The sequence below is a fragment of the Rattus rattus genome, chromosome 10, assembly GCF_011064425.1.
Source record: "Rattus rattus isolate New Zealand chromosome 10, Rrattus_CSIRO_v1, whole genome shotgun sequence".
Taxonomy (NCBI): Eukaryota; Metazoa; Chordata; class Mammalia; order Rodentia; family Muridae; genus Rattus; species Rattus rattus.
The window spans coordinates 61,554,226-61,582,034 of NC_046163.1; the positions used below are offsets into that span (position 1 = coordinate 61,554,226).

At 42.9% G+C, this 27,809-nt stretch overlaps 1 protein-coding gene and 1 long non-coding RNA gene across 2 annotated transcripts; one reads left to right on the forward strand and one right to left on the reverse strand.

The window, feature by feature from the left end:
- The first annotated feature begins 6 nt into the window (after positions 1-6).
- On the forward strand, positions 7-27,314 carry Aida (axin interactor, dorsalization associated). The gene is made up of 10 exons (XM_032914795.1): positions 7-579; positions 6,836-6,905; positions 10,444-10,497; positions 10,929-10,983; positions 17,817-17,880; positions 18,115-18,218; positions 21,077-21,199; positions 22,733-22,855; positions 26,005-26,122; positions 26,209-27,314. The coding sequence occupies exons 1-10, from the start codon at positions 470-472 to the stop codon at positions 26,303-26,305; spliced, it is 918 nt and encodes a 305-aa protein (XP_032770686.1). The 5' UTR covers positions 7-469; the 3' UTR covers positions 26,306-27,314.
- LOC116911046 lies at positions 16,745-18,126 on the reverse strand. Its single transcript, XR_004389307.1, has 2 exons — positions 17,906-18,126; positions 16,745-17,402 (listed from the first exon to the last, which is right to left on the reverse strand). It is a non-coding gene; the product is annotated as an uncharacterized LOC116911046 (long non-coding RNA).
- Positions 27,315-27,809: the final 495 nt, after the last annotated feature.

Sequence of the window (27,809 nt, forward strand, 5' to 3'; positions counted from 1 at the left end):
ACTGGAGACCGCTACTGCTGCGGAGGCGGTGGAGCGTGTCTCTGAGGGGCGGTTCTGCCGCGCTGTCGCGGCCCCGTCGGTTCTCTCCGTCTCCCTACCCTCTCTAAACTTGGTCTGCCCTTACCTCTCGAGCTTCTGTCTGGGCCCTAGAAAGGGAGGGATGTGGCCTGGGATTCCCAAGTTAATGCCGGATGCCACGGTAGCGATGGCGGCCCCAGCGGATTGGGGCGGCCTCAACCTAACTGGGGCGTGGTTTGGGGGCGTGGTCTCAGCGGGGCGGCCGCCTTGGAGCTGCAAAGTTTGGCTGTGGCGGCAAATGGGTTTGGGCGGCTCCTCGGCGGGTGGCGGTGGTGGCCTTAGCGGTTCCTCCTGGTCCTGTTAATGTCAGGGCCAAGCCCGGGGAGGATGGCGCCCTAGAGCCTGGCCTTGCTGGGGTAGGGGCGGGAGGGGGCCGGGGCGGGGACCGGCCATGTCGGAGGTGACCCGGAGTCTGCTGCAGCGCTGGGGCGCCAGTCTTAGGAGAGGCGCCGACTTCGACTCTTGGGGCCAGCTGGTGGAGGCGATAGACGAGTATCAGATGTGAGTGACTAAACGCGGGAGCTGGCTAAGCGGGTCGCCTCCCCTTGTTTCTGCTCCGGTCTAGCATCCCCGTGTCCCGCAGCGCAGGCTTCTTGGGGTGGGGCTCCCGCAAGCACCAAGGCTGAGATTCCCCGGGCCCCGCTCTGGCTGCTTAGGAACCACCCGTCCCTCAGGGGAAGCTCTCGCACCTTTCTTTTTCTGCACAGGGCCGGGTCCATTCAACAGGTAGCTGGGGCCCTAACTGGCTCTCTCCTTACTTCCCATCAAGCTTCTCACGGGTCCTGGGCACTAAAGGCAGTCTCCTTTCCTTCCCGTCGCCTCTCCCAGGTTGCCACCCCTCCAGGAAAAAAGAAATCTGTCTTTGAAAATCCCTAGGGAATACTTCTGTGCTCTCCGCCCACGTTCCGTGGATGAGTGGCCTTGTTCTGCGTGTGTGTCTTCCACTCTCCACGTGTAGGAGAGGAAGGATGTGCTAGCGCGGGAGTAAAGGTTGCCACAGGGAAGGGCCAGGGATCCCTCTTCTGCCAAGAGAAGGGTTCCTGCTCGATACACTATTGCTCCTTCTCCACCCCTCTTTCTAGTGAGCGGTGTTTTCACAATTCCAACCCGATTTCGTTTTCGATTTCTGGGACTGTTATTTGCTAGGCTGTGAGTCCCACCCACCCTCTCGCTTGACTGCTTTGGGTGGAGTCGATGCAGGATATGAATAGAGGGGAGCAAAAATGTGAATTAATAGACCAGGCACAGAAGCCACCACTCCCTCTTTGGGTCCCTCCCCCTTTTCCTGTGTACAATGTATAGATAGCTTCAGGGTACATGTGAGGAATGGTTTCCTTCATCCACCCAAGTCTCGTTTTTTCTTTCTCTTGCCTCCCAGCTTTAGGGATGCTTTTAAAATTAAAACAAAACAAAAAGCCTGTATAAACATCTTGCTTAGTTTCTTGGACTTCCTACTAAAAGTAGCTGCCCATTAAAATGCTATTGTTTGCAAGCCATTATCATTAATTTTCAGTTTTAAAGTAAGTTATTGTTGGAGGTTTCTCAAACTGAAACCATTCTCATCTCCCTTTCTGGAAAGAATACAGAATTGGTACAAAACTTCTATTCCTACAATAGCTATTTGTTGTCTAGTATGTAAGATAATTTAGGTATATAGATACTCTGCCCATCTTAACGAATAGAATGGTCCATAGGTTCAAAACCCCAGGGCTCTGGGTGTTTTGCTGTGTCAGACAACTACTAACATATATTTTGGATTCTCATGTGATTTCATTTGTTTTTGTAGTGGTCCACTAGGGATAGAATTTCTTTTTAGAAAATTAGAAAACTGGGATCACTACATGATACCTTTGAAATCTGGGGGAAGGGAGATGTTGTTTTCGGTTTTGTTTAGTTTTGCTTTTATAACTCCAGTGCCTTTTTGCTGGTATATGAGTTAATAATGTTTTGTTACCTTGATCAGTTAGCTGGTGGACATCTGTGAGCATCACCCTCTATAGAAATGAAAGTGTCATATGCTGAAATGCAAAGCCACCTCTCACTTGTAATGCAGTGGGACCTAGCAGCTGTTGGTACTGGGCAGCAGACCTCCTAATGGAGAGTGGAGAATACCATGTCTAATTGAAATTACAAAGGAAGCTTGAACATGCAGGCTGCCTAGTGGGAATGAGAGTAACAGGCACATGCAAATCCTTTGTTGAGTCTCCACACTGACCACTGTACTAGAGAGCTGTAGAATACTCTTCCAATTATTATAAGACTACACTGTCAGATTTCAGTAGAAACATGGCGACTGGGCCAAACTTTGTAACATTCAGGCTACACATAAATGAAGCCAAGCATTTACATTTTTCTAATTTACCAGAAAGAGGAGCACTTTGCCTTTCTCATTTTTTTTTTTTAAACACACTCTTTGGGAGGAAAGACAGGAGGCCAGTTGAAGATTGTGATAATGTGAGAAGTAGTCACTAGCTAGATATCAAGAATGAAGGGAGAGGCCTCCGATAATTAGACCTTTTGATTGGGTGACCATGCTGTCTTTATAGACATACAACATACCGAGGCTGGTTTATGGGGGTATGTTGGAGGGGTTGTTTATTAACTTTAAGAATACTATATTTTGTTTTTACATTTATTTTTTGTGTATGAGTGGTTTGGGTATTTTTGCACATCACATGTGTGCCTGGTGCTTATATGTGGAAGCCATGACTACCCAGGGATTGACTTGAGGTAATCAGACTTGGCAGCTTTATCTATTGCGTCATCTCACCTGTCTGTTCACAGTAATTTTTATTTGCAGTGTATCTGCCTGGAACTGGTGGAGAGAAAACGTATTTCTTCGCTATTGATGGTTGAGATACACTAATTTCTGTCTATAGAGAGGACAAGGTTCCTGTCAGTCACTTGTGGGCTTTAAAGTGTCCTTAAGACACTTCCTGAGAGCAGTCCTGTTTACTTGTGGGCACCTTTGTAGGATAACATAGATTGCTTTGCCTTTATGTAAGTTATGTGCCCCTGTGTGTGCAGTGGACACCCTCTACCACCCCACTTTCCTTCTGAGGGAAAATCTCTCCGCTGGGCTGGAAGCTAGCACATCTAGGCAGTGCTGTGTCTCTTCCTCCTCGATGCTGGTGTACAGGTGTGCCAGGGATACGTGGCCAGCGGTGTGGCTGCTGACAGACCTCAGCCCTCAGGACTGTGCAGCAAGTGCTCTTAGCTGTGGAGCCATCACTCGCTCCAATCCCTAGAGAGCGATATCGGACTCATTTCTTAGCCTCAGTACTAATCAACTCTCATTTGTTCATATGATTATCCAGAGCGTGTAGGGTCTTCTTTGGTGCACAGAATGAGGTCTCATTTGTTTTTAGGATTGCCATGAAATTTGGGCACATTCACATGTACATGCACATGCGTGTATGTATGTATGTATGTATGTATGTATGTATGTATGTGTTTTTACCTAGGCTTTTAAAGAATTTTTGCTCTTTATTTTAAATTTTAGCACTTGGGAGGAAAGGCAGGCAAGATAGAGGTTAGCATTTTCTACACAGCCAGTTCCAGGCTAGCCAGGGAGGGTTACCTAGTGAGACCCTGTCTCAAAACACAAAACACCACCACCAACAACTAAAAACTATAGAGACATAACTTATACACCACCAACCTGACACATTTTGCATGTATAATGTAATGATCTTTAAAGTTAAACTTACCAGATTGTGAAGCTATCACTACCCTGGGTTTAGAACATTCCCCTTACCCCCGGAAGGTCCCTTGTGCTCCTTTATTTGCATTTCTGCTACATCCTTGAGTCCCTAACAGCTGCTCATCTATGATCTCTTTCCATAATGCTGTCTTTTCTGGACATTTCATGTAATAATAACCTAACTTGGGTTTATAGCGGCTTATTTATCATAATCTTTAAGATTAATTTGGCATGTCTCATGCTTTTTGTTAGCAAACAAAATGTTATATTGTATAAGTGTACCATGTTTTGTATGCCCATTCACTACTTAGTGGACATTCAAGTTTTGATTATTATCAGCAATGCTGCCCTAAACATTTCCATTCAATTCTTTTTTTTTTTTTCTTTTCTTTTTTTTTTCGGAGCTGGGGACCGAACCCAGGGCCTTGCGCTTCCTAGGCAAGCGCTCTACCACTGAGCTAAATCCCCAACCCCTTTATTTTATTTTTAATTAATGGGGTCTGTGCACCTGAAGTTTGGAGAGCAGAAGTTTGGATCTCCTGGAGTTGGAGTTACAGGTAGCTCTGAGCTGCCTGGCATGGATATTAGGAACGGAGCTTGGATCCTCTTCAAGAGCATTGTGCACTCTTAACCACTGAGCAATCTCTCCGCCACTGTAATTCTTTGTGTGTACATGCATTTTATTCCTTCCATGAAGATAGACGCCAATAAGTAGAATTGCTAGACCTTTTGCCAAATATGTGACCTTTAAAAGAAACCTGTCAAGTTATTGTCTGAAGTAGGGATAGCATTTCGTATTTCTGGCAGCAGTGGGAAGTTTCCTTCTTCCACATATCTAGCAATTGTTACTGTCTAATTGCAGCCCTTCTGGAGGGTGTGCAGCGCACTCACTGGTCTTAGTTTACATTACACAAACGACTGATACTGTTGAGTATCTTTTCGTATTTATATTTTCTCTGTAAGTCTTTGTGTACCATGCAGATCTTTTGCCTGTTTTTAAACATTGAACTATCTTGCACATGGAAAGTTCTCAGGGTTCCCTGAACAAGGAAAATGGCCATATTAGTTTTTTCCATATATCTTGTCTCATATAAAGTTCACGAAAGCTTATTAATAACACTTTGGGGAAAAGCTTTGGGAGGAAATAAATATGTAGAAGCAGCTACTATTTGTTTTTTGTTTTTGTTTTGTCTCAATGGGTTTGTTACTCTGGACTTCTATGGAATCATAGTCTTTTAATGTGGCCTTTTTCATTTATTATAATATCTTTTAAGTTCATATAATAGCATGCTATTTTAATTTCAGTCTTTTGACTGGATAACATTTCTTTTAAAAAAATTTTGCGTGTAAGTGTTTTGTGTTATCTGTATGTATGTACGTGTACCACATGTATGCCTGGTATCCACAGAGGTCAAGAAGAGGGTTGCTTACCCTTAGGACTGGAGTTACGATGGCTGTAAATTGCCAAATAGGTGCTGGGACTTGAACCTGGCTCATCTGCAAGAGTAAGCTGCGCTCTGAACTGCCAAGCTATTCCCCGCCTTAGTGACAAAGCTTTCACTGAATGGCTGTCCCACATTTTATTTATTCACTCATCAGTCATTGAACATTTTAGTTATTTCTGCTTTTCAGTTGTGAATAATGCATGTGTGTGTAAAAATATTTCATGTGAACATATATTTTGAATTCTTTGGGATGTATACCTACTAGTTTAAATTGCTAGGTCATGTGGTAAGTCTGTAGTTAATTATTTGGTAAACCACCCAACTTTTCATACAGTTGGTACCATTTTCTGTTTTCTTTTTGAATCAGCTGTTAATGAGGGTTCTGGTTTTTTCCCACACTCACCAATCCCTGTTATTTTCTCCTTTTGTTTTATTTTTTTAAATCATGTGGCTCATCTCTGGTTGTGAGTGGTAACCTGTCATTTGGTATACCTTTCTTATGACCAGTGATATAGAGTTCTTCATGTTCTTATTGGCCATTTTTACATCTCAGGAAAAACCCATATCCAAACCATTTTGCCCAAACTAGACATTCTCTTTTTGTCTATTTCTCCCCCTCTCTCCCCCTTCTCTCTGTCTCTGTCTGTCTCTCTCCCATTCTCTCTCCCTCCACTTTCTCCCTCTATCTCTCTGTCTCTCTCTTTCTCTCTCAGTGTGTGTGTGTGTGTGTGTGTGTGTGTGTGTGTGTGTGTGTTTTAAATGTCAGTCCTTTTGTTATACTCTTTAACAAATAGAGTAGTAACATTGATCCAACCTTGAAAACACTCAGAGAGCCTACCTACCTGCTGCTTGCAGGCATGTGTGTACCATGTGTGTGGAGGTCAGAGGACAACTTGGGAAAGTTGGTTCCTGTGGACCTTGGGGATCACATTTGGACCATGAGACTCCATGGAAGTCCTCTCCCCAGCCGTAGCTGCTGTTTACAGTACGGTGACAATGTGGCAACCAGTGATTTCTGTTTATGAATGTTGGGATTTTCCCCCAAAACAAGTACCTTCACAAGTAGATTTTTTTTTTTTTTGGTTCTTTTTTTTTTTGGAGCTGGGGACCGAACCCAGGGCCTTGCGCTTCCTAGGCAAGCGCTCTACCACTGAGCTAAATCCCCAACCCCACAAGTAGATTTTGATAGAGTGTTTGAACTTTGTCATGGATGTAATCTGGATGTGGACTAGACAGCAGGTCGATACTAGATCTCTAAAGCACCTCTAGTCAGCCCAGCTCTTGGCGCTCAGTTGGAAAGTGTAAACTGAGTCTGGATACCGTCTTCTGGCTAGTTGCAGAAGAGACCGTTCATGCTGAGGAAAGCTGGATGCAGTGTTCCCTGAGAGCCTCCCCAACCCTAGCGTTTTACTTTACTGTCCTAGCTCCAGTTCTGCAGTGAAACGTGAGAAGTAGCATATTTAGAGTTTGTGTCTAAGGGTGAGAGAGACTGGCATCATTACAACAAAGCACTGTGCTTCGCTGTATTTAAAAGATTGAGCTGTATCATCGTGCTGCTGTCGAGATAGCCTGCTTGCTTTCAATTCTAAACAATGTTTTCTTCTTACAGATTAGCAAGACACTTACAGAAGGAAGCCCAAGCTCAACACAATAATTCCGAATTCACAGAAGAGCAAAAGGTACTATAAAGCAATCTCTAGGTGCATGTGACTCCCACTGAAAGGAAAGGGCTGCAATGCTATCGAATGTGTTTTCAGGGCTATCATTTGCTATTGGATAACCAGTTGGCGGGCTCCTCCCTGGGCAAGGCTGTCCTGCTCTCAGTATTCCTCAGTTGCCTCAGTTCTTCGTGTAGGGCTGGAACCTCATGGGCTTTTCTTTGTCCGTCTTGGCATGTCTGTTGTTGGTGGGTTTGTTGTTGTCGTTGTTTTTGAGACAGGGTCTCTCACTATGTAGCCCTGATGTCTTGAAACTCACTATATAGACCAGGATGGTCTTGAACTCACAGCATTTCACTTGCCTCTGCCTCCCAAGTGCTGGGATTAAAGGCACATACCACCATGCCTGGAAGGCTTATGAGTCTTCCTTGAGCCTGTTCAAGGTTAGTTTACCGAGCATTCATTTTAATTCTCAACAGTCTTGTTATTATGACAACTGATTGTAATGTAATAGCCGGTGGATGACAACTGATCCAGCCGGTGGAAGGCTTCCAGGTGCTTCATTCCATTGAATTCCCTACTTGGTACAGTAGGTTTTTCATGTAAGTTTCTACATAGAACAGCATCCTGATGATACTTAGGAAGCTTTTCCCTGTTTTGAGTCAAACTTAGTGGTAAAGAGAATTCAGTACTATGTGCTTGTTGTATATTTTTAGGATTCCCCCTTTCTATCTCCTTTTCTCTACCTGCATCTCTTCATTCTCTCTCTGTCTCTCTGACTCTCTCACTTTCTCGCTCTCCAGGTAGACAGAAGATGACTAGTTACTTAAATGTTAAAAAATTAAGTTTGGATTAAGTGAGGCTATATTCTTTATATATGTTTGACTTTTCCTTATGTAAATTGAATATATATATAGCACAATTACTTTTTTTTTTTTACCTTTTCTCATAATTGATCTTTTGAACTATCAATTTCCCTAGGCAATGACAAAGTAAAATAGCATTTACCTAGATTTTCTGTACTGTACTATGTATGAACAATTAGTTTTTGAATGAGTGCTAATAATTTAAGTCTGCAGTTAGACTTAGCTTACCTTCACTGTTCAGTCTTTTTTTTTTTTTTTTTTTTTTTTTTTTTTTTTTTTTTTTTTTTTTTGGCTGGGTGAGGGGCGTGGGGGTGGGAAGGTTTGACCACTTTGTAGACCTGGCTGGCCTTGAACACAGAGATGCACCTGCCTCTGCCTCCTGAGTGCTGGGATTAGAGGTGTGTGCCACCACTGCCTAGCTGCTTCATCTATCCTTCCTCTTTCTTTCTTTCTCTCTCTCTCTCTTTCTTCCTTTCTTTCTTTCTATTATTTATTATTAAGGTGTATGTGAGAGAACAGTCCTCAGGAATTGGTTCTTCCTTTCCACTCTCACCTCTTAGGTTGGCAGGCTTGCACAGCAAACACAGCTATCCCTTCTGTTCCCTGGACCATCTGGCTCCCAGTGCGTAGTCTTGCTGTATTTGGAGTCTGACGTGTGTAGACTTGAGCTGCTCACTCATATTTCTGCACTGTTTCAGTAGAGCCCACCATTTTGACCTCGAGGAACTGAGGCTGGGCATCATTTCTTAAAGCAGCTGTGAATAACGTTTGCCAGTTATTCAGTTATCCAGTTATGCAGTGCAGTTCTGTATAAAAAGCTCTTGTTCTACAAGAGAAAGTGGGGGACTTGAAGAGGTGGCTCAGTGGTTAAGAGCACCGACTGCCCTTCCAGAGGACTGAGTTCAGTTCCCAGCAACCACAGGGTGGCTCACAACCATCTGAAATGGGATCTGATGCCCTCTTCTGATGTGTCTGAAGACAGCTACCGTGTACTCATATACATGAAATAAAAATAAATCTTTTTTAAAACATGAGTTTTTTAGTGAACCCCCAATTGTTGAACTACATTTTTATCTTAGGTGTTAAGTGTACTAAATTAAATAGATTTTGTAATTAAAAAACAACAACACCAATCAAACAGTCAGCCTGGGGGAAGGAGGGGACAAGAAAAAAAAAAGTAGAAGCTGTCCTTTGGAAGTACTTAGTGTATTGATGTATCTCAGTACAAGTAGAATTACATTTTTTTTCCGGAACTGAGGACTGAACCCAGGGCCTTGTGCTTGCTAGGCAAGCGCTCTACCACTGAGCTAAATCCCCAACCCCTAGAATTACTTTTTAAAAATTTAAAAGACAGTTAATTTTGTGTCTGTGTGTTTCACCTGTATGTATATCTGTGTACCACTTGCGTGCCTGGTGCCCATAGAAGCCAGAAGAGGTTTGCATAACCAATGCATCGATATATCTCAGTGCAAATAGAATCCTTTTTAAAATCTTTAAAAATAGTTTTGTATATGGATGTTTTGCCTGTATGTATGTCCGTCGACCACTTGCATGCCTGGTGCCCACAGAAGTCAGAAGAGGGCGTTTGATCTCTGCACCTGAAGATAGAGATGGTTATGTTATGAGCTGCCAAGTCCTTCATGGGCCTTGATCCCAAGTCCTCTGCAAGAGCAACCAGTACTCATTAACTGCCATCTCTTCAGCTCCTAGATGCTTTTTAATACGTAAGAAATTGTAGCGAAATCTATGACTTTACTTTTTCAAGCCCTTCCTTTCCTCTCTGGACCTGAAGCCAGAGAACATGCTGTGTTACTTTCCTAGACTCTGTAGTTTTAGAACCCCTGCTTGGCTCCTCAGCCAGTCTCCCTGAGTCTCAGTAGGCTTGGATTGCTCCCTTTGTTGGAGCTTGTAGAGGCTCGTGCCCAGCCTTGTACTGCACACATCTGTAGTCAGACGGGAGATGAGCTCTTTGAAAAAAGGAACTGTGCCTAGTCATTAGTGTCCACTTTATATCCTGTTAAACACGTATCCGACAGTAAAATTTCTGACCATTTATTGTAAATACCGGCTTTGCTTAGTATTCAAATAAGATAGATTTGGTTCAGTCAGAATTGCATTATGCTAGGGCACTACTGATAACTTCAGACATTTTAAATGCTTCAGGAAGTTTTAGGCTTATTGGAAAAGACAAATTGGAAGGACCCATGGGACTGAGTGAGCATTATTATTCCTTGGCATTTGTTTTGGAACATTTGTATTTATTCTTAATTAATCCGTTAATTAATTAATCTATTTATTTTTGTGACAGGTCTCTCTGTGTAGCCCTGGCGGTCCTGAAACTCCGTGTGGACCAGGCTATCCTAGAATTCACCGAAACATGCCTGCCTCTGATTCTCTGAGTGCTGGGCTTAAAGACCTGTAACCATGCCCAGCTATTTAAATTTAGCTGATGCAGAAATCCATTCAAATTGTACATATTAATGGGCAACCAGATTGATTATTTATTTATCGATTGATTGATTGAGACAGGTTCTCGTTATGGAGCCCTGGCTGCTTTAACTTGCTATATGCAGCAGGATGTGAGATCTACAGAGAAGTAAAGTTTAATTTCTTTAAAAAAAAAGAACTAGAAACCTCTTACTGGTTAAAAAGAAAGTTCCTGATTTTATGTTTTTTTATTTTTATCCCTACAGAAAACCATCGGCAAAATTGCAACATGTTTGGAATTGCGAAGTGCAGCATTACAGGCAAGTGGAAGGTTTGTTGTTGCTGGTGGTGGTGTTGTAGTTGTTGTGGTTTTGTTTTTTGTTTTTTGTTTTTTTTTGTTTTTTAGCTTTCTAATAGGATTGTTTTGCAGAAACATTAGGCATTCATGCCAAAAACTGTGTCCTCTCCGAAGAGTTTTACAATTATGGGAGTTTGTCAGTAGCATGTATACTTACATGAGTATATAGTTTGTAAATTATAGCAGTCAAAGATAGAACTTTAATTTTTCTATTACTTTTAGCCTGAATGTTTCAAAAATGCAAAACCCAGTTTGGCACTGTTCATTTTCTACTATGAAAGCAAGAAATAGATTTTGAATAATTTTAAATATTTGGTTTTTGCCACTTAAGAGACATAGGGTACAGTGAAGTCTTTGTAGTAAAAAGATGTAATGTGCATATTTTAAATTTAGTCCACACAGTCCCAAGAAGAGTTTAAGCTGGAGGACCTGAAGAAGCTAGAACCAAGTAAGTTTTATCTTCTGGTGCTCTGTGGTCTCTCTCAGGGAAATAATTCATTGTAGGCATTAACGGTTTACCATAGATGGCGGTCTTCTCTCAATATCCTCGTATGTAGCATCCTTTGAGTCCTTTTTAAGTTCCTGCAATCTTTGTAGTACTTAGAGTTTGATGTAAATAATATTCACCTTTATTTTTATGACACTAGTTTGTTTGGGAAACATTTACAGCAGAGCCTAAGGGAGAATGTTAGCCGTGGGTAATGACGCCATGCATCCCACATGGCATGGAACTGTGGCCTGCCGCAGGCCTTGCTAGAGAATACTCCTTTGCTGAGTTTAGCTTTCCTCTTCCTTTACAGCTTTCTGAAGGAAATAACTTCTTCAAATATTTTGGTGGTTAAGATGCTGCTCAAAAGGCTGCCACCACTTTCCCTCCCTCTTTCTTTTTGGCTGGTTCAGATCAGATGGACGTTCTCTTTCTTGAAATGTCTGCAATATGGGCAGAGGTGAATATGACAGTGAACCTAAAGCCAGTACCAGGAGATGGGCCTGCACGGCTCAACGTGTATGTGAACGGAACGGAAGGACAGTTCTCAGAGCATCTGTTAAGACAGATTTCAAGTAGGGAATCAAAGTTGAGAACATGAAGGAATCTTGCTGTGGTCACATTCTCTCACTGCTTAGTTGAAGAATGAGATGAAATGACTGTCCCTGCCTCTCTGCAGCCCTTAGCTGGGCAGGGCCTGAATCAGGGGAGCAGAGTTCCTACTCGTGCAGTTCTGTTGGTGTCTCCACACCACACCGTGGGTGAAAGGTCAAAGGCCTGAAGAGATTGCTCGTTGCAGTCTCACAAGCTGCCGTCCGAGCTCACTCACAGCAAATGAGAAAGGCAGACAGATGTGAGTTACTGAAGAAGCGAAATGTGCTGTAATGGAAGGACCAGGGCAGACAGAGGACTGCAGCGTCTGTACTGAAAGGGATCAGGTTTCTGTTGTTTTGTTTGGGTTGGTAGAGAGAAGCAACAAAGAACACAGACACAGATCTGCTGTGATTCTGCTGGCTTTTCCACAATGGTTACCCGGTCAGATTCATCTCCTCCGAGCAAGATCCTTCTGCATATGGCAAGAATCATGAAGAACTGTGTCATTTTAATAGTTTTGGTTACTTTATATAATGCAGACCATAGCCTTTTTGTTACAAGAACTGTAATTCTATATTCCTAAATAGTTTTTACCTGTACTTGGTATATATAGGAATGCCAATCAAATAATGTAAAAAGTTTTCATCTTTTCTGACCACATTTTCTCATGCCTGGAACTTTTAGGTTCTCTTTAAAAAGCATTAACAAATAGTTTATACAGGTTTTTCACTAGTAGCTTTATTGAAGTAATATTTAGATACCGTAGAAGTATTTCCTCCTTTGTATTGTCTTGACACTGAGGCCATCACCATAGTCAGTGTTAGGATCCTTTTATCCCCTCAACAGAAACCCTGTACCCACCAGCCTCATTCACTTCTACCAATCCTGACCTTCTCCAAGTTCCAACTCCAGGCAGCCACTAATTTAATTTGTCTATAGACTTGTGTATTCTGAACATTTTATACAAATGCAATCATATCTGGTATCCCATGACTGGCTATACCTAAGGTATTTTGGAGAAAAGCACACTGGTGGCTTTAATAAGAAGCTTGTAACTCTCAGGCTGGTGTCTCCTTGGTAGAGCACATACCCAGCATGTGTGAGGCATCCCAGAGCCACAGAGAAGCAAACACACAAATACGCCAAGGTCACAGCTCTCATCGGGATGAGGGTGCCTCGGTCTAAGGAAACTTAAATGATTAAAAAAAAGAAGTAAGAGTCTGGCATTTTACAATTACTATATTCAGTTAGGGTTTTGGGTTTTGTTTGCTTCAAACACAGTTTAAGAATCTTGCAGAGGGCTGGGGATGTGGCTTATAGGAACAAGGCCTTGGTTAGTCCACTAGGGTTGCAAGAGAGACAAAGGGGAGGGGTGGAGTAGGTAGGGAACTGTTCGTAGGTGGGGTCTGTGAAGACGTACACTGTTCCCCAGTACCTCTCTGTACACTGTTCCCCAGTACCTCTCTGTACACTGTTCCCCAGTACCTCTCTGTACACTGTTCCCCAGTACCTCTCTGTACACTGTTCCCCAGTACCTCTCTGTAATCCTCGTCCACAGTCCCTCCCAGTGCCTGCCTCCTCCCTCCCTCCCCCTCTCTCTCTCTCTCTCTCTCTCTCTCTCTCTCTCTCTCTCTCTCTCTCTCTCTCTCTCTCGTTTGTTTTTAAGAGTTATCAACTGTATGACTTGGCATTTGGAGAAATCCTCTCAGCTGCCTTTTGCTAATAACAGCTCTGATGCTTGTCTGGGCCTTTGTGCTTGCAGAGTTGGGAGTGGGTTTGGTATCTGTTAATCCTAAATGCCACAGCTTTCTGTCTAGTTCTAACTCCTGAGCACGATGGATTCATGCCTTAGTGGAAAATTAGATTAAGAGTGCCTTGCTGTTCCTTGTGCTTGCTTTTTTTTTTTCTTTTTTAAGGCTTTTCTTTATATTTTAAAGGTTTACATTAGATTTATTTTGCTTTGTTTTGGTGAGAGGACAAGGCCTTGCTGTGTAGCTCAACCTTGTCTGAAACTCCATTCTCCCCTGCATTAGCCTCCCAAGTACAGGGACTACAGTAATTCACCACTAGCTTTGCCTTCATTTTATTATATTTGAATTTGTATAATGCTTTTCACTTGACCTTCTTGACTTTAAAAAGGTTGTTTTATGTCTATCTTAACCTATATCCATATCTGCCTGTCTGTCTGCTTGTCTGTCTATCTGCCTGCCTGCCTGTCTGTTTTGTCTGTCTGTCTGCCTACCTATCTGGAAGGCTTGAAGGCTCACCATCTGAGTAGACATCAGAGGATAACTTCAGGACAGCCTATAGGAACTGCTTCTCTCCTTCCAGGAATCCAACCCAGGTCCTTGGAACCAGCAACAAGCACATTTACTTACACAGTGAGCACTCTGCTGGACCCTTCTCCACACTTCTGCTGATTAACTTGCTGTTTTTCTGGAAGGAGCATAGCTATGTCTACGTTACCTCAGGAGGATATACTCTGTAATTTTTAGTTTATCAAAGTTACGCACTTATGAGTTATTTCTCTCAAATATTTTCTGCAACTCAGTGTTTAATAACATTTTAGATGAACTATTCTTAGTCAAGTTTTCCCTTGATTATGCTTTTCTGAGGAAAAATACTGACAGTGGCTTTCACTATGGTAGACTAAGGTGATTCATTTTGCTCATGTTTTCTTTCCTTAGAAGTTTTTTAATCTCTTGACATTCCTGTCCAAAGTTCATATTAAACCTGTGATTGTAGTAATTCTAGTAACTTTTGTTTTTCTCTTCAGGATGTACTGTTTACTCCAACCTATTTTCCCCAACCCCAATAAAATTCCTTTCCAATGACCTATCCTTTAGAGGCCACAGAAATTCACCTTTCCTGTAAGCTTTCTGTACTTTCCCAAGCCTGAACTAGCCACCCCCTCCTCTCCTCTCCTCTCCACTCTCAGAGTGTGTGGCTTTCCCCAGTCTATTTATTCTATTCCTCAGAACACTTACAGAGCCTTTGGCCTCCCCATGCGTAGTCTATGCAGTGCTCTGTTTAGAGTAGAAATGTGGCAATTGTGTGTTGTATTTAATAGATTTGAGTGTCTTAAGAGGGAATCTTCTTACATAGCTTAGAAACCAGCCATTCAGAGGGAAAGTAGTTTCCATCTTTGTCTGCATGAAGTGATTGACACATTGCTACACGGACATGTGATCTCCACATGAAGTGATTGATACATTGCTACACGGACATGTGATCTCCACATGAAGTGATTGATACATTGCTACATGGACATGTGATCTCCACATGTGTCATTTTTTTAGAGCAGGAAGTGCAAGGGGATAGCAGGTCCATTCCCACAGTCAGAAGGGCTAGGAGCACAGAGGGTACCATGGGGGTCAGAGTGCTTGTGAGTGTATGAAACTGAAGGCCCTGTGAGTGGTCTAATTAAGGGGGTGAAAAACACTTAGTGAGGCCTGAGAAGAGCAGAATGGCTCAGAGTGCAAGACACTTGCCATTAACTGCCAGAATTCAATCCCCAGGACCCACATAGAGCAAGGAAAGAGTCTATTCCCAAAAGTTGTCCTCTTACCTCCACAGTGCACACGCACGAAGTACATAAGAGGTAGCAGGTACAAATCCGTGGAGCCTGGCTTATGGAAGCAGGCCGTTGGGAGCATTCCACTGTTGGTTTATACAGAAGCACATTGCCTTCAGGGACCATGACAGGCCTCAGATCCCCTAGAACTGAGTGAACTATCCCAAGTGGGCGCTTGGAACTGAGTTATGGTTCTCTCAAAGAATAAATGGTACGTGCTCTTAAACGCTGAGCCATCTCTCCACTGTTTTTCCCGTCCAAAGCACTGATACCCGAAAAAAGAAGTTTACAAGATGCAAAATATGTGTAGTTATGGTAATACATGCCTATTATTATTCCACTCTGAAGATGGAGGCAGAAGGATTAGAAATTCAAGTCTAACTTCAACAATGTAAGGAGTTTAAGGCCAGCCTAACCTACATGAAACCCTTTGTGGTAAGGGAAAATGTTCTTTGTACTAATGTAGCTTTCAACTTCTTTTATATGTGTGAGGGTTGGCTTTTTCTCATTATCATAAAATAGGATTTCTGTGTCATCTCCACTATAAATGACACGTGCTGTAATCCTCGCTCCCATTGTTAGTGTCCCCACAATACTAAGTGAGTACTTGCTGGTTACTGAACCATCAAGTTCAGAAGGGATATTGTTATGTTTTGAAAAGGCAGAACTTCTCTGTGAGGCAGGAAACATAGGAGTCTATTCAGTCACAACAGAAAACTGTGATGAGCATTGAGCCCCACATAGCAGCGCATTTCTACTTCCCCTTCATCCAGCCATCTGGGAAGGAGGTGGCATCCCTCTCTAGGGTCGGGAGACTTGTTACTCTAGCATAGCTGTACAGGTGTTCTTCGTTGGAACTGTAGAGCTGGATTTTATTTAAACCTACTTTGGTTTTCTGATAACTTTTTCTTGCTTGTAAACTTTGTATTATTTGAAGAAGCCAGACTCAAGCTGGATGTGGTGGGATATATCTGTTTAAGAGGCTGAGGTGAGAAGATTGTCATGAGGTCAGGGTAAGGCACTGTCACATAGTGAATTCTAGGTTGAGATACTGAGTGAAACTCTCTCACAAAGAAGCTCCCCACCCCCACTGCCACCCCCACCCCAAAGCTCTGCTACCTTCTCCGAGCCATTGTTCTTGCTTCTTCTGGAATACTGGACAGCTCTGACCCCAGAGGGGCTGTGGACCATGCTCCATCCTGGGTCACAGCTCCAATGTCTTTTTATAACTTAGTTTTGAGGCACTGACTTCAGCTGCTGCTATGTCTCTACCCATTCACACAGTACCCATCCTAACAGTAACCACATTCGTACGTGAGCTTCTTTACTTATTGGCATTCATTGTCTGTTTTTCTCCAGTTTGGAGAAAAGGTCCAAATGGGAGTTTTTGATGAGTGTCTGTGTCAGTCTAAAACCTGTCCACAGCCAGTATTCATGTCTGAAGACTTCCCTTAGGAAGAAGCTGAACTGAATCTAGTTCTGTAATATGTTAATAATACATGCAATACAATTTTATCATAAGCAAGACATCAGAAGAATAACTTTTCTGACACCTTTGCAGTTTTATGCCATTGAGGCTCCAATTTTATTCGAGACAAAATAAAACGTCGTGTGATGCTCTTCTGCTGTCCTCTAGCATGTTCATATTTATGTGATATCTGGTCTATTTGTTGACGTTTTGTTGTCTGTTTTTCTTGAGTTTGGTTTAAGATCTATTTAGGAGTTCTTGATCGCTGTGCATCCTAGGAAAGTCTAAAACACTGTGGGTAGTAAATTCACAGTTACTAAGAGAAGAAAGATGGTAGAAGGGTATAGGTAAGAGCTGAAGAGAGAGGATGCAAATCAGTGAGAACTGTGGCTGCTGACTTCTTTTCTCACTGGACTCAGCACACATAGAAGAAGTTGGATAACAACCGACAGTCACCGTAATATGTCGGGCCATTGCCACTGGTGCCCTCTGGGAGGTAAAGGCTGAGTGTGTTGAGCACCAAGACACAAGAGCCTTTTGTGTTGCCCATTTCATGCCGTGGGTTCCTGCAGTGTATTATGGGGACCTGTAAGGCTGGAGGTAAAGCACTTCTGCAGATGCAGCAGCACCACAGAGCATCTCTTTCTATCTTCTGTGCCCAAAGGGAGCTGTTAGGGGTAAGCCAGGACATAGGACTGTGTTGTCTAGGACTTCTCTGGAAGATAAACACTCCTTTGTCTATATCTGTAATATATGGAGATACACAGTAAGTTTTATCATAAAAGGAATATGGTAAGTATAACCATGTTAATACAGACTATATCAGTTTGGTAATATCAAACAGAAAACTTAAGACAGAATAAAATATGTTCCTGTGTTTCACTGATTGTAATCTTTAATGTCAGTCCCTTAATTAAAGCAGTACAGGGAGGAGGTACCTCATGTCTCACCCAGGACCTTGTACGTAGTAGAAAAAGGTTTGGGGGGCTAATTTTCCTCAGACTGTCTGCAAACAAATGCATAGTAGCTCTTGAAAGAGTCTGGAAATTTAAAAATATATTTAAATGTGCTTGGCAAAAATGACTAAAAATTAGCTCTCTGAGCTACAATGTTTGGTTTTCATAGAAAAATTGATGTTTCTTTGTCTTTTTATTACAGTCCTGAAGAACATTCTTACATATAATAAAGAGTTCCCGTTTGATGTCCAGCCTATCCCATTAAGGTATCACGTTTACCCTCTTCCTTACTGTCTTCTTCATTCCTGGTCTTCAGAGGGCTGTGTTGCTTTACACACTTTGGTGTCATTGCTAATGGTTGGTATCCGCATTGGTAACAGTGCTCTTAACACACCTACCATCCTGGGAGCTGTTCTGAGGTCTCGCTGGTGTACTGAGTATTATCTATTACTCATTGTTTAAGGGTTTTTCTTCTCTCACTCTCTCTCTTTTCCATTTAGACGGATTTTAGCACCTGGTGAAGAGGAGAATTTGGAATTTGAAGAAGATGAAGAAGGTGGTGCTGGAGCAGGACCTCCTGACTCCTTTTCTGCAAGAGTTCCTGGTGGGCATCCTTACACAGCACACGCACTTGGCCTTTGCCTAATTTTGTTCCTGTGCTCTCTTGTCTCACCTTTTAATTGTGAATGCCTGTGAATCTCTCAACACAGATTCCAAAACCCCTCTCCCTGTGCAGCCAGCCACAGAGGCAGCATTTAATTCTCACTGTAAAAAGTTGTGGCAACATTGTGAACAGTGAAATGTATACACAGAGATTCAGTTCACAGCTGCTATTAGGAATTAGACACAGTTACCTTCTACCTGCCATCCACCAGAATCACAGGTTTCAGAAGGAAAGAGTGTTACACAAGCATATTGCTCTCATACACAGTTGAGCGGATAAGGAAGAGCAGGGCACATGGAAGTCCTCATCAGATCCAAGATCCCAGAAATCACCACAGGTCAGCCTTGCAAATGGGCTTTGCCTTAGGCCTGCAGTATCAGCCTGTGTCTATGCTACATAATCAGCCTGTAACCAGACTGTGGTTGGTGCACCTTTACCTATGAGGAGTAAAGGATACACACCGAGCTGTTTTTATTTGTGGACAAGCTTGGATGAAGATCTTCCTTCCCTGTGAATATAATAACTTTAGGGAAATCACACACAGTTGCTGTTACTACTGGCGGTCCGTTTCAGGTACAAGACATTATTAGTTCTAGTCTGTTGTGCTTCTAAAAACAGATGCTTCTTTCTTTATTTTTTAAAATTTTATTAGACTTACTCATTTTTAAAATTTCATGCTGAGTGTTGTGCCTGCAAGTTTGTACGTGCAGCACATGCATGTCTAGTGTCTGCGGTGTACGGACCATTATTACTGTTGCGTTAAACACAATTTTATATAGACTTTATTAAAGCATCAACTATGAAAGAAGGCATTAAGAAATTTGACTGTCCTAGCATGAAATTCTCATAGAAGACACCATGAGAGACCAGAGTGTAAGCAGCCTGTCTGTCTGTGGTGGTAAACAACAGCAGCGCTTGCTGTCTTCCGGGAGAGCGATTAGAGGCCTGAGTAGGGCAGAAGGACCACCAGTGCCCTAGCATGTCAGTCACGCCGTTCATGTGTGGTGCCACCCACAGACGTGTCCATGTGAGACTCCGTGTTGTGAGAGTCAGCAAACTGCACTCAAAATGTAGGCTTTGTAAATGCGTGTGTTGTGTTTTGTACACTCTTTTTTTTTTTTTTAAGGAAAAACCCTCTTCAGCTGTTTTTTTCTAACATATTAGAGATCTCTTACAACTTAATAAGGAAAGGACATTTCAACATCCTCTTCAGAAAGGAAAAAATCCAAATGCATGATTTAATTCAGAAAGGTGTGCTGCCCTATTGACCAGACGAGCTACAGCCAGGTCAGTGCCTCTCCACACCTAGGTTAATGCGAGTAAAGCACCAGAGAAAACCAAGCCTGAGGACTTCAACAGCACTCACTGGCGAGTGCAGCCATGAGCAGCTTTTTACTGAGGTGCTTGCTAAGTTTCACACTCAGGTCGCGGAGAAAGTGCACTCGCTTGGAGCCATGCTGCAGCCCAGTCACGTTTAATTGATGAGTGAAGACATTTCCAACATTCCAGCTGCTCTTGCAGCTTTACGTTGCGTTCCTCTAGCTTGACTTCTAAGACGAGATCATCCAGAGCCGTGAGGAAGAGAGCAGCAAACGAGGCGTTAGGAATTACCCAATAATGGCGTCTGTGCATACAAACCTACAGAGTAGTAGTGACTGGGAGAGTTCCTCGTCCCTGCATGCTCTTGAATGTGTGTGTGCGCATGCTCTCTCTCTCTTCCTCCCTCTCTCTCTCTCTCTCTCTCTCTCTCTCTCTCTCTTCCCCCTCTCTCTCTCTCCCTCCCCTCTCCCTCCCTCCCTCCCTCCCCTCCCTCCTTCATACACACACACACACACACACACACACACACACACACACACACACTTCAGTTTTGTTGTGTATTTTGAGCAGGATTCCTCTGTGTAGCTCTGGCTGTCCTAGAACTCCATCTGTAGACAAGACTGGCCTCAGACTCAGAGATTTGCCTGCCTCTGCCTCCAGAGTGCTGGGATTAAAGATGTGTACCACTCCTGGCTTGCTTTTCCTCCCCTCCCCCTCCCCCTTCCCCTCTCCCTCCTCTTCCTTCCCCTCCCCCTCTTCTTCCTCCTCCTCCTCCTCCTTCTTCATGTGTATGAGTATTTTTTATTTTTAAATTGTTTTGGCCTGCATGTATGTGTACCATGTTCATGCAATGCCCTCAAGGGCCAGAAGGCGGCATCAGGTACCTTTAGACTGGAGTTTGAGAAGTTGTGCGCTTCTCTCTGGGTACTGGGGCTTGACCTAAGACATCACTGAGCTTAGTTGCTGAGCCATCTTTCCAGCCTCACAAACTTCTCAAGCTTCAGAATAACAAGATTTTTCCTGTTTTTTTTTCTTACAAGTTCATATTGAAATGTAATGTGTATCTTTCCAAGTGTACTGATAGATGTTTTGTGTGGATATACTTTATTGATTTTGTGCAGCTTAGAATTAGGCTCCTTTAGTAACGTGAACATTACTGAGCTTGCCTTAATAATTCTGCTCTTATGGTGACTGTGGAGTGTGGAGTGCAGCTTTTCTTGCATATAACTAAGGATTTATTCACAGAGAATAACACCAAACCGGGTATGGTGGCACATGCCCATATTATCCCTACTCAGGAACCTAAGAACATCCTAAAAACCAAAAGGATAGTCCAGTGTTTGAGATTGCTAGAAAGCAGCATGTTAATGCCTGCCTGGTTGCTAAGTTCCGAGGGAGCCTGTCTCTCCTGCTTGCTGAACGTGCTTTTGCTGCAGTTTTTGATGGCCTGATTGTTCCTGTGGTTCCTCTGTTGCCAGGTACTTTATTGCCACGCTTGCCATCAGAACCAGGGATGACGTTACTCACTATCAGGATCGAGAAGATTGGTCTGAAAGACGCGGGGCAGTGCATCGATCCCTACATCACAGTCAGCGTGAAAGGTCAGCACTCCTTCTCCGTGTGTGGGTTTCCTTCTGCCAGACGCCATGCTGCTTTCTCTTTGGAACAGTTGCTTTTAGAGATGTGGCTACTGTGTCTGAAGCAACTCACTTTGATACATTTTATAATGACAGGAAGTCCCTGGAATTGATCTTTACTCTTTTAGTGATTGATTCTGATAATTTAATAACTATATTTTTAAATGTATAGCTTAGACTCACTTTTGCTTTTGAGCTTGTCTTTGTTTCTTGTTATACTTCATACTCCAGACCCACCTAGGGAGCTGGCTAGCCATGCGCAGTCCTCTTAGCAGAACTAATGATGGTGATCCGTTCAGTCAGTGTCTCAACCTTCCTAATGCCACAATTACTTAATGGTGTGCTCGCCCCAACAGTAACGTTACCAACCATAATGTAAATAGCTGATATTCAGGATGTCTGATAAATGATCCTCAAAAAAGTTGAGAACCACTACTTTAAGATATAACCAGCTATCAAGTGTGAAAAAGTAATTGTACTCTACATATTGTTTGATATACCATTTATACAATAATACAACTAATTCAGAAAGGTATTTTTGAGTTAAATATGAAATATTGAATGATAAATAGTGAGTTAAATTACCTTTGCATGTATGTTGAACTGAAACATGGTTTTGTGTAAATACCTTTAAGAACTGAAATAATCAGATGGACCTACCAAATTAATATCTTTGTTGAACAATATATAAACACTTGTTTGTTAAGACTAATGCAGATTTTGATTAAGGTGGGGCTCCTGGATCCAGAAACTTAGTATACCATCTGGTTGTGGTAAAGCCAGTTATGTCTTAGGAAATGTAGAAACATGACTAGAATGTAAGCCCCGTGTATAAATTTCTTCACTGGTGAGACAGGGTTTTCATGTGTTTGGTTTTTGGTTTTGCTTGTTTTGTTTCGTTTTTGGCTGCTCTTAGGCCCATCTGACTTGAAACAGCTGAGGAATTCTGACTTCATTCTAGATTTAAGGCCTTCCCAGCCTTACCCTCTGATCATTGTTACAAAATAGCACCTGAGGGCCTGAAGGCCAGCGGGCCATTGTAGCAAACTGTATGAGGTCATATGTGTCCTCAGGAAACAGAAAGTTCTTTCCTCTCTTAAAGACCAAATTTGATCTCCTGCAGACTTACTTTCCCAACCCGGTGGTCTCCCGTGCTCTGAGTTCAGCTCCTTCCACACACTCCCAGATAGCAGCAGTTCCCAGAGCCCTGCACATACAGGCAAAGGCAAATCTTTTCGTTCCAGGCCAGTCTTGTCTACCAATGTAGTTCTAGGACGGCCAGGGCTACACAGAGAAATCCTGTCTCAAAAAACACAACAAAAACCATGAGAAGGTGGGTGTTAAGAGCAGAGACCAGGAGAGTAGTGTGTAGTTTAGAATTCATAGGTTTAATACAAAGAGCCCCAAATCCTTCCCCTCTCCCACCTCTGCAGGATATTTAGCCTTTGGTGCTCTATAAATTTGATTGTCCCTAAGTGGAAACTTGTTTCTCTCTAGATTTGAATGGCATAGATTTAACTCCTGTACAAGATACTCCTGTGGCATCAAGAAAAGAAGATACTTACGTTCATTTTAATGTGGACATTGAGCTCCAGAAACACGTTGAAAAGTTAACCAAAGGTTTGTGACTTTGTCTTTGTCTTCCTATGGACAGCACTCGTTTGAGTATGTACACAGTGGTCCTATCACAGTCCATATCTGGTAGAAGTCAGTGTCACCTGGTTAGTTGAAGAAATCCAAATATTAGTGATTTTTAAATGTTGAGAATGGATGGTGTGTTATCTGGTTGTATAATGACACTGGAATATATGTTCTTTACTATTAAAATGGTAGGCCTGGGAGATGGCTCCTGGGAGGACCTAAGCTAAACCCATTGTACCCATTGAAAGCCAGGTGTGACAGCTGCCAGTGCTGGGAGAGGACAGATGATGGATTCCTGAGATTTGTTGACCAGGCAGTCTAGCTTCAGGCCCAGTGAGAAACCCTGTCTAAAAAAAGCAATGTGGAAAACTGATTGTGGAAGATACTCACATTAACCTCTTGCTTCTGCATGTGTACACACACACATCCATGACAGCTTTTCTCCTACTGAGTAGGTGAAGCTGGAACTCTGAGGTTGCTCTCTAATCTTTTCCTTCCACTTGCACTGAATAGAGAAACGCAGAGCGTGCAGCTCATTGGAGGGAAGATGGAAAAGAGCCACCTTTTAGCACAGTGAAGTTGCACGGCCAGCCCAGCACAAATCTGTACAGTAAACACGGCGGTTGCCACTTACCCGCTGATGTCAGTGTTCTCTGCAGACAACCCGGGCTCAGCTGCAGTTTCTGAATGCCCAGCTCTGTAGGAAGTGTGTGAGGAGTGAGTGCCTTTAGCAAGCATTCCTGCAGCCTCTGGAGTCTCAAAGCCAGACCTGTGGCAGAAGCAGCCTCAGACTCTGATGGATGAGCATGGTGCAGCACAGCAAAGTGTTTTTAAGACCTCCAGGCCACTGATAGACTCCAGAACTTGACAGGGTATGTGTCAGAGCGTGTGTTCTGGGTTCATGAGAACACTGCAACTCCGCGTGTGCCTTCACACGCTTGCTTTCTCTCTGTTACTTTGAACCCATTTCTGACTTGAAGGGAAGACAGTGGTTGTCCTTACTGTGCTCTGTCCTGATACCGACGAATCATTGAACCATATCAGGACTTCACTGTTCCTGTTCTCCATTTTTGAACTTAATCTTTAGTCACTATAGTTCTGACTAATGAACACTCCTGTTTATAAACCTTGAAGTCATCTCAGGATATCTTAGTTTTACAGTTCTCTTAACAATTGTGTGGAGTAGAGGTCTGCATACTAAGACATCTTGTTTTCTTATGATATACATGAGTAAGTAAGGATGGAGACATGTTTGGACTCAGGTTTTCAAGGCATGTGACCTGATAGCTCCAGAGTCTCTGATAATCAGGTGTCAGCTGTTGGTGTAGGGATGAGAAGAGATCCTAAAACTCTCTGGTTCTAGTAGGGCCCTGTGCTTAGGAAGTTAGTCCCCAGTAGCCTGTATTGTCACACCTCAGTGTGAAGGCAAATGCATGGCCAGTGTGCCCACTGCCCCGTCCTCCCCTCCTCCAGTGTGTCCTGAAGTGTCTGGGCTTTTCTGCTTGATTTGTGAGATGCTCTGTACCCAAGTGCCAGGACCGCTCACACTTTTGAACATTGTTAAACATCAGTTAGAAGCTGTGTGGTCACTGAAGTCCATGTCTGTTATCGTTTTTAAAGATCAGATCCAGCACTACCCTGGTCAGAGCAGAATTAAGGGAGTAAGTGAGACACGAGCTTACATTATTTTCCATGCTGTTTGTAGAAATCAGTTTTTGTCTACACTGGTGAGGTAACTTGTTTCCCTGAGCTTAACTGTTCTTCCCTTCACTATAGAGGACTTAACTGTCGGTCTTGTAGATGTGTAACGATGTGACTTCCTTGTCCTTGATTCAGTCAGTGCTTGATTATTGTTGCCTTTGTACCCTTCCTTCCGTAGCACATCTCCATGTGTGTGTCAGCAGTTGCAGGGGTTAAATACACAGCTCAGGACTCTAAAGCAGGCATGAGGCAGCTTTTAACAGCTGTGACTCATGTTAGTTACATATTGGGGTTTGCTTTGGGAGGAAGCAAAGCTGGTCAAGCTTGAATGTTTTAAAAGGAACTTTCACTGCCAGTCTGCCCAGTACACGTGCGCTTTATCCCTATAGACTGTGATCCTTTCTGGGATTGTTTTGTTTTGTTTGATTTTTTTCTCTGTGTGGTTGGGTTTCTTTTGCTGCAGGGAAACACCATGACAGAAATGCAAGCTGGGAAGGAAGGGTTTCTTTATTTGGCTTAAACTTCCATGGGGTTGTTATCATTGAAGGAGGTCAGGAAAGGAACTCACAGGACAGAAACCTGGAGGCAGGAGCTGCTGCAGAGACTGTGGAGGGTGCTGCTTACCAGATTGTGTCTCATGGCTCGCTCAGCCAGCTTTATTATAGCACCAGGACCACCAGTCCAAGGACGGCTCCACAGTGGGCTGGGCCCTCCCCCATCAATAACTAAGTTTTAGAAATACTCTATCGGCTTGTTTGCCTTACAGCCAATCTTATGGAGGCATTTCTCTTTTGTGATCCCTTCTTTCAGATGACTCTATTTCAGGCTAACATAAAACTATGTGGCACAGTGGTGTACATGAGTATTTAATGTGTGGGCTCACATGTATATGTAGGTATACCTACACTTGTGTGCACATGTACATGGAGGTCCAAGGCTGACATTGGGAGTATTCTTTATTTACTTTCTTACTCATTTAGACACATTTCTCAGAGCTCACTGATAAAGTTGGTCTTCCTAACCATTTTTTTCCAGGAATTCTGTCTCTTCCTTCTAAGCTGGGATTGCAGGCAGGCTACCTGTCAAATGGGGTCTGGGGAATCTGAACTTCAGTCCTCATATTTGCAAGGCAAGCGCTCTAACCATTGGACCATCTCACCCTACTCAGCCTTCCTTAGTAATTTAGTCTTGAGTCGGTCTTGTTCAGGAAGGTTTGCTAGACTTTGTTGATATGGAGACATGTTAGATTCAGCAGAGACTATGGTGGTATCCCTAGCAGCCAATAGTCATACCTCAACAGACTGTATTTAACAGGTTACTTTGCAGCTTATGCAAACCAATGCTTTTTCATAAGGTCCTGGTGAGTAAAGAAAGCTAATTAACATAGAAGGTGCTGCCTGAGGTTTATGTGTCTTTCAATTTCTTAGGTGCGGCCATCTTCTTTGAATTCAAACATTACAAGCCTAAAAAGAGGTTTACCAGCACCAAGTGTTTTGCCTTCATGGAGATGGATGAGATTAAACCTGGGCCAATCATAATAGAGCTGTAAGTTTTGGGCATAGCAAAGAATGGAACGTGGGGGTCAATCAAGCGGAAGCTTCTAACCAATCATCTCTCTGTTGTGGTTACAGATACAAGAAACCCACTGACTTCAAAAGAAAGAAATTGCAACTATTGACCAAGAAACCACTTTATCTTCATCTACATCAAAGTTTGCACAAGGAGTGAATCCGCTACACAGAACCAAGGACTTGTGTGACTCACCACTCAGAACCATCCTAGCTCTGTGTAGCAGAGTCAGCCTTCCACAGGCAGGAAAGGAGCCCACCCACGCCAGGTGACCAAGCAAGTCTATTGCACAGCCGGACCCCAGAACAAAAGCTCAGCATGTCACCTATCACTCCTTTGGATACAGGTTTATTGTAGATTTTGAAACATTTTTACTTTTCTATTAATTGTGCAATTAATAGTCTATTTTCTCATTGCCACTGCTACCGTTTCCCGGACAGTACTGCTGTGGTAGATGTGCAGAACTTGAGACAATGCAGCAATAAGAATGTGCTAGAGTTTACATCTCTGCTCACTTCTCCTCCAGTGTGCTCAGAAGGGTTAAGTGTCATGCTGTGAGTGGAGGTGGGCAGAACTGTTCTGAGAGGAATTGGACTAGTTACATTGCCTAACAAAGACTCCTAACTTAGAAGAGACCTCACCTGATGCCATGGGTCTCCTGCATAGAAAGCGTGGCCTGACCTGATGAGAATTGAGTGCTCCCCAGAGGCCTGGATTGATTTCCTGAAGAGAGCGCATGTATAGTCAGGTGGATTATCTGTTCTTCTCTATTGTACTGCTAATTCTTTCTGGTAGATCCTAGGGTTAACATCGGGACCATCTCAGAATAACTACGGATAATGTGTTTACAGATCTTTTAAATGGTGTCATTTAGGAACAGTTGAGTCAGATGGTAAGATGCTGCGGGCTAACTGCTGCTTTCCTGGTCACCCGTTGTGAGACCTTAAGACCGCAGACCTCTCCTTAGTATGCAAAAATCTGGAAAGACTGTCTATTTTTTTTAATATAGGTAGATAGGATTGCCATTTATTTCCTATTTAGATATACATTCATTCACCCATATGAAAATATGCAGGTCATTAGTTTATTTTGAATTGACTATTTACTTTTGGTGTAACAAGGCATAAATAAAACTTTGATAGCACACGGTGGATGGTTGTTACACAAACATTAAGGTTTGTGAGGGTCTTTCTGTGGGTTGGACGAGCCATGTATTTTAATATTCACTTGTCAATGAACAGTGCATGAGGGGGCTACACTGTCAATACGGGGCCTGTTTCTAAATAGTATACCCTCATCACACCATTCAATATATTTGCTTTTTCAAGTAACCACCCACAATGAAGATGTTTTCAACTTACCCTTCAAGAGATCTAGTCTTGACTTTGAGCACCTACTAGGTCACTGTTTACTAGATAATCTTAATAAAAGCTATTTCAGGGGTTTGGGGATTTAGCTCAGTGGTAGAGCGCTTGCCTAGCAAGCGCAAGGCCCTGGGTTCGGTCCCCAGCTCCAAAAAAAAGAAAAAAGAAAAAAAAAGCTATTTCAGGCTCAACCTGAAAAAAATCCACAACCAAATTAAATCTACAACCAAATTATCTCTTCATTGGCTTAATTCAAAATGCTAAAATAATTCCATCTATAATAGCTCTAGGGGACAGAG